This window comes from Petromyzon marinus, chromosome 11, assembly GCF_048934315.1.
Source record: "Petromyzon marinus isolate PM22_M1 ecotype Great Lakes invasive population chromosome 11, UKy_Petmar_22M1.pri1.0, whole genome shotgun sequence".
Classification (NCBI taxonomy): Eukaryota; Metazoa; Chordata; class Hyperoartia; order Petromyzontiformes; family Petromyzontidae; genus Petromyzon; species Petromyzon marinus.
The window spans coordinates 4,876,442-4,891,428 of record NC_133677.1 but is presented as its reverse complement, the minus strand read 5'-3'; the positions used below and the strand labels follow the sequence as shown (position 1 = coordinate 4,891,428).

The 14,987-nt window shown below is 47.8% G+C and overlaps 1 protein-coding gene across 2 annotated transcripts in view; it reads left to right on the top strand.

Annotated features, from left to right (window-relative positions):
• Positions 1 to 14,987, top strand: part of PTPRA (protein tyrosine phosphatase receptor type A) — a 91,813-nt gene that overhangs the window by 50,716 nt on the left and 26,110 nt on the right. Inside the window, exons 1-3 of one of the 2 annotated variants that reach the window (XM_032952234.2) lie at positions 6,407 to 6,884; positions 8,577 to 8,653; positions 12,349 to 12,485. In XM_032952234.2, coding sequence (XP_032808125.1) covers positions 6,859 to 6,884; positions 8,577 to 8,653; positions 12,349 to 12,485 — 240 coding nt within the window. In that variant the 5' untranslated portion in view covers positions 6,407 to 6,858. Of the gene's footprint in view, positions 1 to 6,406; positions 6,885 to 8,576; positions 8,654 to 12,348; positions 12,486 to 14,987 lie in introns of those variants that run through there. The other variant, XM_032952233.2, reaches the window with a different exon arrangement.

The window sequence follows — 14,987 nt, the reverse complement described above, 5'->3', positions numbered from 1 at the left end:
GTGCATGTTGGGGGCGGGGGGGGGTCCTCCAAATTTGTTTCCGATTGTGCTACATCAGGACACGAGGTAAAGAATTTATTTGAAAATCTCGCACAGCAATGCAACCCATGCATGGCAGATAATAGCTGCAGATGAGATTTTTCAGGGGACTGCTCCCACTAATACCCTGCAAATGCCCTTTTTATAATTTCCCCACACGCTCTGCTTTGAGACTGACACAATCAACCGAAACCAACCATTGTGTTACTTCATAGATTTTGACTTTTTCCAATTAATTGCAAAGCCACATTTTATCTTGTGGGTGTGTGTGTAAATGGGGGTGACTTCCATTAGACCATCGAATCGGAACACTTTGAGAACCCAGTTTTAATCACGGGTGGCTGAGATGCCAAGTCTAAAGTAAATTCCTAAGCCATCTTCCAGAAATATGAGCAGTTTGCGTCTACATAATTCGTTTTGCATGCCTGCACGGAAACATCATTGCTGCAGCTTAAAAGCGCAGTTTACTCACAATGCCTCAAGCAAGGTATTTGGCGAACGGCGTCTTTTAGCGCCAGCGTCGTTCGCTGGCTATGCCAACTCCCATGATGTGATTATGATATTCACGTTACAAAGATGCGTTCCCAAAAAACACTCTGCGGTCTCAAGGAGATTAAACCATCGACTCTACACCGCACTCTCAAATATCTGTGGTCACAGTGTGGATTTAAAAAAGTGTCCAAAATTCGACCGCAACTCAAGACTCTGTTCTGAAACTGTGGGCATATTAGTTTAATAGGTCTTGAGCCTGGAGTTAGTCCAGGCTCGATAAACACAGAAGTAGGGGGGTCGACAGCATGGAGAGCTGGGGGACGGGTGTTCTACACAGTGGGGGGCAGCAGAGGAGAACGAGCACTGAGAGAAGGCTGATCGGGGGAGGGGGGGGGGGGGCTTGGAAAGAAAGCCTTGGGTTGCGGGAGTGGAGAGTGAACGGAGGGGAGTTACTTGATACGAAGAGTGGAGAGGCAGGCGAGTGCTTTTTCCATGTTTTTTGTGTGTTTCGTTTGTTGTCCTTTCCCCGCACCTCCGATTAGCACGGTTGGCAGCGTATGGTGCGGAAGAGATTAAATATACATATATACACACGTGAAGGGAAGGAGAGTGAGATAAGAGGAGAGGGAGGCAGGTGGCAGTCGAGGTAGCATTATGCATGCTGTGAGTGTGATCTTGAAATTGATCCGGGATTGGATTGGAAGCCGGTGGAGCTATTGAAATATTAAGGTGATGTGACCTCGCTTACGGGTACCGTCGAAGGGCCTGGCAGCGTGGCACTTTGGATAACGTGGAGTGAGAGTTTTGCTTGCAGTTAGAGGTACTCTACTGTATTGTATAATGAGGTCAGGGTGGTTCAATGGCATCGTGGTCTTGTTGTCCACCTGCTTAACTCGAGTGCACATATTAGGCGCGAACTTTCCCCAACTGGTCATGTATTCGGTGGAATATTTACAGCGCCAAATAATTTTGTTCACCGATCTTTTGAATGATTAATACTCGCCTGCTCATTTTCCATGAAGTCACTTATTTTTAGTTGCCTTGAAACGTTAAATTCATTATCAACTAACGTATGACCAATATACACAACATACCTTTATTCTCTGGTGTCGATAATGTACAGCTCGGAACATTGCATTATATTTATTCCCGAAAGAAAATCTCCTAAGTTTATGCCAGTGCTGATCGTCCAAGGGATTTGAACCTTTACAAAAAAAAAGTGCCGCGTTCATTCAAAGTGAGCAGTGGCAACCATGCCTTTCTCCGTGCTTTGTAATTTCAAATCCTTGGAAAAGCTTGCAACACTTCCATGAACGCGGAATAAAGTCACCCTAATTAAGGGGCATTAGAACTCGTTCCACCCTTGGTGGCTACCGCGAGAGTTTGAATAGCAAAACAACGCGTTATACTCCGCTCACACGAAACACCATACCTGGCTAAATGCCAGCGATTTTCAATACTGTAGTCGTGATCCCCATATAATCCTCGCTATGTGCTCACAGCTTGATACGAAATGTTGAGCCACATTTTTGTCCGTAGTAACGAAGATGATGGGGGGGGGTGGGGGTTGGGAGTCATGGCGCAATGGTTAGCGCGAACCAGCCCGAGCAAACCACGCACTCACCAGTGCAGTGAAGTATGGTCAAACAACCCCTTTGGCTGAAATAGCGTAGGGGGAGGCCTTCGTTCAGCAGTGCATTGATAATAAACTAAGATGTTACGCATGCTAAATACTCATTTGAATTAATAATACACAAGCACTCAACACAATACCGTTACTGTAAAACAGTGATGCATTTCGATAATTATTAGTGTTTTATGATTATTATTCTTAGTTCTTTCGGTAAAGTCACGTTGAAGGGAAACAACAAAATAATAAAATATATATAAAACAATAAAATATGTTACGTATTGTTTTTTATTGTTTATATATTTTATTATTTTGTTGTTTCCCTTCAACGTGACTTTACCGAAAGAACTAAGAATATTAATTACTGCAGTCACGAAAGCTTTAAATTAAAATTTTGTTTTATGATTGTTTTAGATATCTGAATTAACTATACAGTACTGTACAGATACACGTGTATGTTACACAATAACTTGCACACAGGGAGCTTGAGTATAGGTTTAAACCAAGCCATGTAATCTAATAAAGTCCTGACTGAAGTACCGTTGATAATTCTTCATTTGGCTCTACTGTATAGCTTAATTTAAAGACGGCACATGGAATGTATGAATGTATATAAACACATCTCTGGAGTTTGTACCCCAAGTGTTGACAGCACAACATACGTAAGGTAAAAAGAGTGGTTATAAGGGCGAAAGCTGCTGAGGACATTACACAAACACATCAAACAAAAGAACAAAGTTCCCGCTTTATAGACTTTTTGGGCAAGTGCTATGAGGAAATCCCTATGAAGACCGGCACGCCACGCGATGGGTTGTTGTGACCAGCATCACCGCCTGGCCGTCTACGCCTCCCCATTGCTGATGTTTCTGCACCAGGCATTCATTAAGGGCTGAGTCTACCTAGGGTAAGCGCATGACTGATTCAGGTACCATTCGAGACTTGTTGGTAGTCGTCACTGAACCTAGGTCACCGTGTTCGGAGTGGAGTGCTAAGCACACAACCACAAACCCCAACACAATGAACAATTTCGCACACCCTTGCACCTTCTGGGAAAAGCATGAGCACACACGCCGCCTTTGTCTCCCCGGTGGCGATGTTTACACATGTTTACACATCGCAGCAGAAAGTCATTTATAAATAATCGTCACCGGTGTTGACCGTGAGCGGGAATCGAACCCGGGTCGCCAGGTTCATAGTGCAGCGCGCTAACCGCTACACCACTGCTCCCCACTACCGCACACAAACAAAGATCCCCCATATATTCTTAACAGACTGTAGGGGCAAGTGCTGTTAGCGAGCACTTATGAAGGCCAGAACGGTACACGAGGGGGTGGGTGGCCAGCACCACGCCCGACCGCCTTTGTCTCCCTAGTGGCAATGTTTACACACCGCACCAGGTACTCATTTGAGGCTGAGTCGACCTAGGGGAGGCCCAGGACCGGTTCAGATAATCGTCACCGGTGTATGACCGTGAGCGGGAATCGAACCCGGGTCGCCAGGTTCATAGCGCAGCGCGCTAACCGCTACACCACCGCTCCCCACTACCGCACACACTCATACATACACACACGCTACCCGCACTGCCCCCGAAGCCACATCCTGCCAAGTCGAATGGCTCTAGAAGTCTAGATGCTAATCAACAGCACAAACGCACTGACTGCTGCCATTTGCAACCCATTACTCATTTACTGTCCAATCCTGGCCGATACCGTGGCCTTCACTTCGTGACCCTACAACACCCTCTTTTCTCTCTCGGTGTCGCGGAACACGGCGTGTTTATAAGTTGCCTATGTCGGAGTCACAGGTTTGCTACGGACGGTGCGAAAGAAGTTCAACGTACAGTACATCAAATGCGCCTAAAGTCACTGCATCTCGGGAGACTAAGCAGGGTTGAGCCTGGTTAGTTCTTCAATGGGGTGATCTCAACCAAGGGCTTGCCAGGTGTTATAGTATGTGGTAGGGCTGCGAGGCATGCCCACGAGATGGAAGTGGTGTTGAGTGTCACAACTCTTCTCGATTATGCCTGATGGGTTTCCGCCGGGCACTCCCGTTTCGTTCACACACGGGCCAAACTTCTAAATGGCATTGGCCAAACATCTGTGTTTAGCAGAACTTGGCTTTGGGAGGGAAGGGGGGGGGGGCAATACGTCTTCAAAGTCAGTGAGGCTTTTTCTGGGTAAACATTTGGCAAAAGTAACAAACATTTGGCAAAAGTAAACAATGGAATTGGCAATTCATGGGGGGGGTGGGAGGAGTGCGTCCTATTTGATCTTACTTGCCAACAGCTAAAAGTTGCTCATTACACCTTGCCGGCTTATGCCGAAGCCTCAACTGTGTAGCGTTAACGTTAGGTCGTTGCTGTGACGGTGTCCTCACGCCCCTTGCCGATGCTCACTCAGCAAGCCTCCACAATTGCATCGGCGTTGGTCGCCGCTCTTAAAATTACAACTTTCAAACAAAACAGTTTCCTGTACGGGCTGTAAAGACGCAAGTCCAACGTTACGCCACCCAAACCGACCTTCCCTCCGTGGATTAATGTCGCACTGCAATCATTACACTTATGTACACATAGCTGCCAACCCATGCGGCTTACCCCGTATTCTTGTACAGGGGAAATTTAGTTTTTAGGTCCATACGGCAAACAGGCCGTTTCAATACGGGCCAACACAAATTGTCTATTTGTTTGTGTGTTCTCCCTTGTGATGGGAACTTTGTAGGATGAACCTTGAGAAATATAAGTGCACGGGGTGGTCAATAAGGTCTGAATTGGTCCGTAATAAGGTGGGCACTGATACGGGGTTGTGGAAGGTATGCATTTATAGTTATAGGAAACTGTATACAAGTTCCTCGTTTCGCGACAACAACCGCCGTTCGCCGCCAAGTGTCAGAATCAGCATCTTTATTTAGACTGGAAGAATCCGATGAGCTATGAAGCTCTTTTTCACAGACGTCCAGTAAGGGGGCCGGTCAGAAACGAGTGCAGAAGTACTGTTATAGGAAAGCTAAGCAAGTCACAAAATAAATGAATAAAAGTCTATCATTCCGATTTGATGTCACCATGGTTCTTGTGCCAGGCTAGGTTCACTCTGAAACCACGTGAAGTGGTCGAAGGTTCGCTGCTGGCAGTAGGTCAGGGAACAGAGCCATTTGCCATGGGTTTAAATGACGGAGACGACTGGCAGACGCAACCATCTGTAACTCCTCCACGGTGTGCCACCTCCGCTGCTGCGTTTTACATCGCCCGGCGCTCCGCTCGTTGTTGTGAGCGTCGTTCCTCTTCTGCTGCCCTCCGCTGTTGTTGGAGGGTTGACTGCCTCCAAACGTCCCCGTCACCCTACAGCTAGAGAGGAGCAATCTAGCATCCTTCACGAGCCTCTTCCACCTCCACAGAGGCTGATCTTTGAATTACGCTGGTACCAGTCATTTGTGTTGCAAAAAAACCCAAAAGATCCTACGTATTGACTTTAACAGACTGTAGCGGCAAGTGTTTTTCAGCAAGCACCTATGAATGCCGGCACGGCACACGACGGGGTGGGTGGCCAGCACCACGCCCGACCGCCTTTGTCTCCTCAGTGGCGATGTTTTTACGCACCTCACCGGGTTATTAATTTGAGGCCGAGTCGACCTAGGGGAGGCCCAGGACCGATTCAGATAATCGTCACCGGCGTTGGCCGTGAGTGGGAATCTAACTCGGGTGCTTTGGGTTGTTCACAGGGCAGCGGCGCTCACGGCTACACCACCCCTCTCACGACAACACCACCAGGTCGACTCGACCTCAAACCAGCACCCTTGGTGCAGTGCGTAAAACATCGCCACTGGAGAGACAAAGGCGGCTGGGGCGTGGTGCTGGCCACCCCACCGCCTCGTGCGCCGTGCTGGCCTTCATAGGTGCCCCAACAGTCTGTTGAGGCTGTACGGGGATGGGCAGGGGGGGATCTTTATCAGCAACACGCACGCTGGCATTGCCCACTTTAGGGGGGATCACCAGAAAGTGCTTGTGAAACCCTCCCCAACCGGTCGGTTACGCGCGTTTCCCTCCGTGACCCTTTAAGACGGGCACACCGCGAAAGGCTCTCAACACCGACGGGAAGTTAACAAACAAAAAACGCCTGCACAGCACCACCAACCACAACCACCCACCACCTATCCAACATCCACCCAGCACCACCCTCCCACCCACCCCCTCCACTACCACCACCCACCCACCCCCTCCACTACCATCCACCACCACCCATCCATCCACCCACCCCCTCCACTGATGCCGCGTTCGGTTCAACACGCGGCTGGCTGCTGGCAGCGGCGACTCCGCGCTGAGGGCGCGAAGTCGACACCCACGGACTCCGCACGACTGCACCATCGACGACTGCCTACTTACTGCACTTACTCGGCACCTCGTCGCGAGAGGGGATCTTTGTTGTTGTTCGTCCTCTAAATCCGAACGCGGAGAAGAAGGATTTGGTTTGGAGGAGACAGCGGAGGACAGGCGGCTCGCTCGCTGCTGCTGCTGCTGGGAAGGGCGAAGGGGACGAAGTGCACACAGATCGATGGACACGGACAACGTTCTGCCTCCTGGCTCCGGACGAGGATAATTTATCCGCCAAGCAACGAACACTTTTGTATTTCGGTACCGCTTTTGTCGAGGGTTTAAACCAAAAAAAAATAACCCCCCACCTCCTCCTGCTCCTCATCGCTCAGAAATGTTCTCGGGATGCTGTGGCAACAGGTGAAGTGAAACGATGTTCATTTGCGTCGGAGCTGTCTTCAAACTCCGTTGTTTCTGTGCACCGATGTTGTGTTGTCGTCTGTGTGTTGTCTGTGTGTGTGTGTGGTCTGTGTGTGTGTCATCTGTGTGTGTCGTCTGTGTGTGTGTGTCATTTGTATATGTGTCATCTGTGTGTGTGTCGTCTGTGTGTGTCATCTGTGTGTGTGTCGTCTGTGTGTTGTCTGTGTGTGTGTGGTCTGTGTGTGTGTCGTCTGTGTGTGTGGTCTGTGTGTGTGTGTCATCTGTGTGTGTGTCGTCTGTGTGTGTGTGTCGTCTGTGTGTGTGTGTCGTCTGTGTGTGTGTCATCTGTATGTGTGTCATCTGTGTGGTCTGTGTGTGTGTCATCTGTGTGTGTGTGTCGTCTGTGTGTTGTCTGTGTGTGTGGTCTGTGTGTGTCATCTGTGTGTGTGGTCTGTGTGTGTGTCATCTGTGTGTTGTCTGTGTGTATGTCATCTGTGTATGTCGTCTGTGTGTCATTTGTGTGTGTGTGGTCTGTGTGTGTGTCATCTGTGTGTGTCATCTGTGTGTGTCGTATGTGTGTTGTCTGTGTGAGTGTGGTCTGTGTGTGTGTTGTCTGTGTGTCATCTGTGTGTGTGTTGTCTGTGTGTCATCTGTGTGTGTGTGTCATCTGTGTGTGTTGCCTGTGTGTCGTCTGTGTGTCATCTGTGTGTGTGTCATCTATGTGTGTATGTCATCTGTGTGTGTGTTGTCTGTGTGTGTCGTCTGTGTGTCGTCTGTGTGTGTGTGTCATCTGTGTGTGTGTGTCATCTGTGTGTGTGTCATCTGTGTGTGTCATCTGTGTGTGTGTCATCTGTGTGAGTGTCATCTGTGTGAGTGTCATCTGTGTGTGTGTCGTCTGTGTGTGTGTGTGTCATCTGTGTGAGTCTTATCTGTGTGTGTGTCGTCTGTGTGTGTGTGTGTCATCTGTGTGAGTGTCATCTGTGTGTGTGTCGTCTGTGTGTGTCATCTGTGTGAGTGTCATCTGTGTGTGTCGTCTGTGTGTGTGTCATCTGTGTGAGTGTCATCTGTGTGAGTGTCATCTGTGTGTGTGTCATCTGTGTGAGTGTCATCTGTGTGTGTGTCATCTGTGTGTGTCGTCTGTGTGTGTCGTATGTGTGTTGTCAGTGTGGTCTGTGTGTGTGTGTCATCTGTGTGTGTGTGTCATCTGTGTGTGTGTGTGTCATCTATGTGTGTGTGTTGTTTGTGTGTGTCGTTCTGTGTGTGTATCATCTGTGTGTCATCTCTGTGTGTGTGTCATCTGTGTGTGTGTGTCATCTGCGTGTGTGTGTTGTCTGTGTGTGTGTGTGTTCCCCGTGTGTCTCGCGTTTAAGCGCTACTAACCCCGGCCACCCGAGTTCGATTCCCGATCGCGGCCACTCAACAACGGTCCCGGGCCTCCCCTAGGTCGGCTCAGCCTCAAACGAGTACCCGGGTGCGGCGCGTAAACAAACCCATCGCCACTGGTGAGAGACAAAGGCGGCCGGGCGTGGTGCTGGCCACCCACCCACCCCCTCTGTGTGCGCCGTGCCGGTAGCCTCCATAGGTGCTGCTCGCTAACAGCACTTGCTCCCAGCAGTCTGTTAAAGGATATACGAGGAAGGGGTGGGTGGGGAGGTAATTTTTGTCGTTTTGTTGCAAATGTTTTGCGTGCAGATTTAGGAAGCGTAAACAGGCATCGCTGAGCTTGGAGGTCGGTGCTCTGCAGAATGGACGAGTGGCAGAGGAATCGGGTGAGCTTGTGCTACAATAACCCCTCCACCTCTTCTCCCCACACGCTTTACCTGAAATCGTCACAGTGGGATATCGTCTATCCACCGCTGGGTTGTATGTACGTTGAACTGCTTTCGCACCGTACGTAGCCAACCGTGGCTAATCGGAGGTGCGGTGGATGGACCTACAGACTAAACGCACAAAAACAGTTCTACAGAACTTGTTCAGTCTAGATGATGTGAAAGTGCATAAGCTCCCCCCTTCCTGATTGGCCTCCCACGGCTATCCGCTCGCGTTACATGCCCGAGATGCACCACGGGCGAGAACGTCTCTCTGCACGTTCACCGTCAACTCACGCATGCCTCCCCACCCCCCTACCTCCCCACAACTGCTTTGGCTGCTATTCCATTGTTAGTCTCGAACCGTCGAGCCAAAATGTGCTGTGGACAAGCATGAGTTCTCCAAGTTGTCTCTGAAGTTGCGTTTGATCTCTGTTCCATATGGTCCGCTTTCAGTATTGCCAGTATCATTCGAGGCGTACATCTATCTCCGCGTGCTTCACTGCACACTTTTATACGCTTTGTAATTTGTATTTACGTACAAATTGCCTTTATGCAGTTTGTATACACGTGTATGTTGAACTTGTTTTGCACTGTGCGTAGCCAATCGTGCTAATCACAGGTATTCTGTACCCATGTTTATAGTTTGCCTGGTAAATTTTAAAATGAGTGATTGCTTGTGGTTATAATTACAGGTTTGGGCTGTTGGTGCACACGGGATATTTATTGAATTAAAAATACATCTGAGGTTTTTTTTTATTTTCGTCAATAAGTTGTTGGGAAAGGTGTGGCACAAGAATGTTTTCATAGCTTAAGGCACAGGCTGTGAATGTGTTCCTTCCGTATCGGTACTTACCCAACCAGTTTTTAATCTTTCTCTCGAGAAAACAAAGGCATTCTTAAGAGATCGTGTTCATCAACGATTGGCATGAGGTAGTTGCTATTAATGCCATGTGACAAAACAATGATTTGTAGCGAAAAAGTAAAAGGTTCATGGGTGACCGGGCGAGTCTCTGGACTTAGTGCATGAACATGGGCTCATATCCTGGTTCAGAAGCAGGTTTAATCATCCATGATTAAACCAGCTTCTCAAGTCTATAGTGAGTGGATGGGCTTAGCCCAAATATATAATGTTAGCTCAAAAAAGGATGATTAATTTTATATTCGATTTGAATATTTTTGTTATCTCTTGAGAAATTAAAACACTGCTTTGTCTATACTCTTTGGTTCTATTCGGTAAAGTCACGTAGGTAAAAAATAAAACAACAACAAAAAATCACGACGTTTTGGCCACAACACAAGCGGCCTTCATCAGGTGAAGGGACCAGGCTGTCTCGAGGACAGCGCTGTCCTCGAGATGATGAAGGCCGCTTGTGGCCGCTTGTGTTGTGGCCGAAACGTCGTTATTTTTTTGTTGTTTTATTTTTTACCTACGTGACTTTACCGAATAGAACCAAAGAGTATATGGATCCTTGCAGTCACGAAAGCTTCAAATCTAGAACTGCTTTGTCTGCCAGCTTAAAAAAAAAAACATTCTGTGCAACAGGGCAATGTGAGGAAGTGAGTCCTCTGTTAAAAATAAAATCCGTCACTTGAAGGTATATCAGTAGTTGTTGCGTGACATCTCCTTTTACGGGCTGTCCTCTGACACCGGTATTTGCATACTTGATAGACGTTGTTAATGGAACAATCAGAATACAACTTGTAAACAACCAGTGGGAGGCAGGATGTGGACGGGTGAGGCACCATTTTTAAAAGGGCCATAAATAATTGGCCACAAAAAAGTAGTCCATTACAATTATTCTTCGACTGATCAATAAACAAAAATTGATGAACCGTCCCAACTCTGTCAACACAGTCAGTGTAGAGCTCAGAGAGAAGCAAGCTGGTGGTTCAGTAAACCCAGACGTTTGGTGCGTCTTGTCAGGAAACCTACCCTCAAATGCTGGGCACCAAAACAATTCTGACGAGTCCATCTCTTTCTGGAAGTGTGAGGGGAATTCCGAGCAGAGTGTGCCCTCAACATAACCAGATAATTTCATGTGCCCTCAGAATAATTCAGTGCTCCCTCAAAATAACTGCACAACGGACATAGCGACTGTACAAAACCCCAATTAATTTCCATTCCAAATGTCGATTTACATCTTGAAGTGTAACTTATATTTATTTTTTTATAACGATACTTTGATTTAAACAAATTACCAGAAAGGAAAAAATAACACCACTGAATCCACCACTTATTCTTTCGAACATGGTTTAAAAAAAAAGACAAGCAACAGGCTACATTTGTATGTTTCATTTTGTAAGTCATTCTACCGCATCCGGGGCGATAGCTGAGTGGAGTCTGCTTGTTCCACCAAGTTACACGTGGTTGTATTGGGTAGTCATCAGTGATATGCCTGATGGTGTGCACCTCTCCGTTTGTATGGAGGAACTGTCCACAATTTCCTTGTTGTTGGGACATGGTTTGAGAGCCCGGTCCCAACTGTCGTCAGGCCAGAATAAGCCATGCTGTTCCTTCGTCGGGGTCTTTAGTAACGTTCTTGTTCAGGACAACGCTGCTGTTCCCCGTCCCGCGCCATTGGTTGGCGGGGTCCCTTTCTGACAGAGGAGACGAGACACGTGTGACGGATGCCTCGATTTGAGACATGAGACGGTGGGGATTGGATGTCGGGCTGAGATTGCTGAAAATCGCTAACGAATTCTGAAAAGGCACAATCCAACGTTACGGTAGTTCTTGTACAGTACAGTACTGCACTGGAACTGCCTGGCATGAGCATCGCTTCGGCATGCTGTTCGGTTTTTAAGATTTTGGGAGTGTGATATTCTTGTTCTCTAAAAAAAAAAAATCGGCTTTCAGGGGTTCCCACAAATACATTACATGCGGGAACAAGGTATAGTCGTCCGCGTTATTTTTTACCACACACTGTAATTGTACTGTGGGCAAGTTTTCAAGGTTGTGCTGTACAGGTTTCCGATCTGTTTTCGGGTTTTACCGCGTGCTGCTTGGCACTACATCTTGAGATTTCACTCATGGTGCTGGAACTGAATTGAGTTCCTCGACCAGCTCCCAGCACATGGCCCGGAACCTCGGAGCATAATGCCGAACAACATGCCGTTAGAACCCCAAAACACATCGCGAGAGCTGCAATGCAATTGCATTGGGATGAGGTCATTGTACGCCTTTGCAAGCATCTGCTCCGTGGGCATGGGGGACACAACGTCCATTTTCCAGGGTTGATGGATCATACGTTGTTTTTCTGTGGATTGGCCAAATCACCACAATGCAGTCTCCTCCTGAAAACACATCTTGAGACTCAGCGATGCTTTCCCTTGATGAATAATTAAATGTTGTCGGCAGCCTGCAATTCCCACTGCTGGACAAAGGTCTCCACCATTTTCTGTCATTCCCTCCTTTCCTTCGTTCTTGTCCAGTCGTTGCCTCTGGACTCGTTGACTCCGTCTCTCCATCCCGTCCGCCATCATCCCCTCCGCTGCTTTCTTTTGCCTTCTCTCGGCCACCCACTCCACGTGTATCTCGTCCGCCATCGCTCATCAGTTGTTTCTCACGATGCGGGCCGGCCCATATTCCCGCTCGAATTTAAATGAATGACGCGGGTTAAACGAAGCTCCGCCACCCCCCTTCTCCCCGACAGAGTTCACGAGCACGCCACTGCTGGCACGCGTGCCCAGCACGGGACGGCAGTTCCCTCCCGTGCCCATCGGCCGGCTCGAGGAGGACCTTATCCGGCGCTCGGCCGACGAGTGCAAGCTCTTCCGCGACGAATTCAACGTGAGTCGCGCACCGCAATGGAATGCCAGCCAGCCTATGCACCGTACTCCACTAACACAGATTCGTGCAGCACTGTCTTTATTACCAGAGTCCTGCACCTCACTCTCCTGCCAGATACTCGCAGTGCACTCTAATGGCAGCGACTTACACCTCGCTCTCCTGCGAGAGACTCTCACAACACTCCAGTGCCAGACACTCGCACAACACGCTCCTGTCTGCGAAGGGCAATTTGTCAATGTCGAGTGAAATACAGTACCAGCTTAGGCGATTTAGAGCATTTTTGTCAATCCATGCTGGATGAGGACGTCTCCACACAGCGTCAGATGTAGGAGTCGTCTGACCATGGATCAATCCCCGCTGGTCAGTGTGGGTTGGTAAAGGGGGCCCAGGACTGGTTCATATTTTACTTGCAACTGATGTTAGCAGTGGCCCGGTATCGAAATTAAATTGGTCAAAACGCGAAAAAAACCACCTGATTGAACGAGAATGTAATTTCTCAAGATGTGGAATGAAAGTTTGAAAACTGAAATTTAAAAACATCTTCCAGCCGACGTCGAAATGGACTCGGATGTCGAACTGCTCAGGTTTTCACGCCAGGTGGAGTGAAGTAGGAACTGCTTGGACTCATTCATGGAGCTCCAGAGAAGGGGCCCAGAGAAGAGCTCTCTTCCCTTTTCCTCGTGCCACACAGATGTAGTTGTCATTGTGTGATTCACAGCTCTTTGTCAATCCCATGCCTGATTTGTTCCCACACCTCCGATTAGCATGGTTGGCTACGTTACGGTGCGAGAAAAGTTTAACGTACATACAGAGACTGCCGGATAAAGGATTCCTCACGCAGTGCTGGTTATTGGAGTTATTCAACTAGACTTCGCCATGCGGGGTTCATTGCAGTTTGGCGAAGGGGAGAGGACCAGAACCAGTTAATATGTATCGCTCAAAACTGATTTCAGCCGTGGCCAAGAATTTAACTCCTTGTCCACCGGGTTCACACGGCAGTGCGCGAACCACTGTGACATCTTCATCCATTACCAGGGGGTGCTGCGTGATAACTACCACAACATACATTGTATACAAACACCACATACATTGTATAGAAACAAATATAAATTCGCCACGTTTACCATTAACGCTGCCTCACAATAGACAAATATGATGTATAATAGGCTGACGTTCCTGGAAAGGACCCTCATAACAGCTTGGAAGCTCTTCCAGTAGCTCAGATTGGGCACTCTAAAGGGCATACCCCCGAAATGTCATCCGTTTACGTAGTTTTCTTCTATAAAGAAGCGTTGATGGTTCATTGTATGAGTTTATTTGCTTTTATATGCGTTCTTGTGCACCACTGCTAATGCAAGGAGCGTGCACTGTACATATAATAAAATAGCTTGAACAGAATTTTTTTATTCAAATGTATCCGCAGGTTAATGAACTTTGAACCGACAAAACCCTGACACGAAGCTTGAATTGCTAGCGCGGAATGTAAACTCAAGTTCGGTGCATTGCCCAACAGATACTTCACTTGGCTTTATAGTATTTGATCCCCTGCTGATTTTGTACGTTTTCCCACTGACAAAGAAATGATCAGTCTATAATTTTAATGGTAGGTTTATTTGAACAGTGAGAGACAGAATAACAACAAAAAAATCCAGAAAAACGCATGTCAAAAATGTTATAAATTGATTTTCATTTTAATGAGGGAAATAAGTATTTGACCCCCTCTCAATCAGAAAGATTTCTGGCTCCCAGGTGTCTTTTATACAGGTAATGAGCTGAGATTAGGAGCACACTGTTAAAGGGAGTGCTCCTAATCTCAGCTTGTTACCTACAAGACCATTGCCAAGCAGCTTGGTGAGAAAGTGACAACAGTCGGTGCGATTATTCGCAAATGGAAGAAACACAAAAGAACTGTCAGTCTACCTCGGCCTGGGGCTCCATGCAAGATCTCACCTCGTGGAGTTGCAAGGATCATGAGACCGGTGAGGAATCAGCCCAGAACTACACGGGAGGATCTTGTAAATGATCTCAAGGCAGCTGGGACCATAGTCACCAAGAAAACAATTGGTAACACACTACGCCGTAAAGGACTGAAATCCTGCAGGGCCCGCAAGGTCCCCCTGCTCAAGAAAGCACATATACATGCCCGTCTGAAGTTTGCCAATGAACATCTGAATGATTCAGAGGACAACTAGGTGAAAGTGTTGTGGTCAGATGAGACCAAAATGGAGCTCTTTGGCATCAACTCAACTCGCTGTGTTTGGAGGAGGAGGAGGAATGCTGCCTATGACCCCAAGAACACCATCCCCACCGTCAAACATGGAGGTGGAAACATTATGCTTTGGGGGTGTTTTTCTGCTAAAGGGACAGGACAATTTCACCGCATCAAAGGGACGATGGACGGGGCCATGTACCGTCAAATCTTGGGTGAGAACCTCATTCCCTCAGCCAGGGCATTGAAAATGGGTCGTGGATGGGTATTCCAGCATGACAATGACCCAAAAC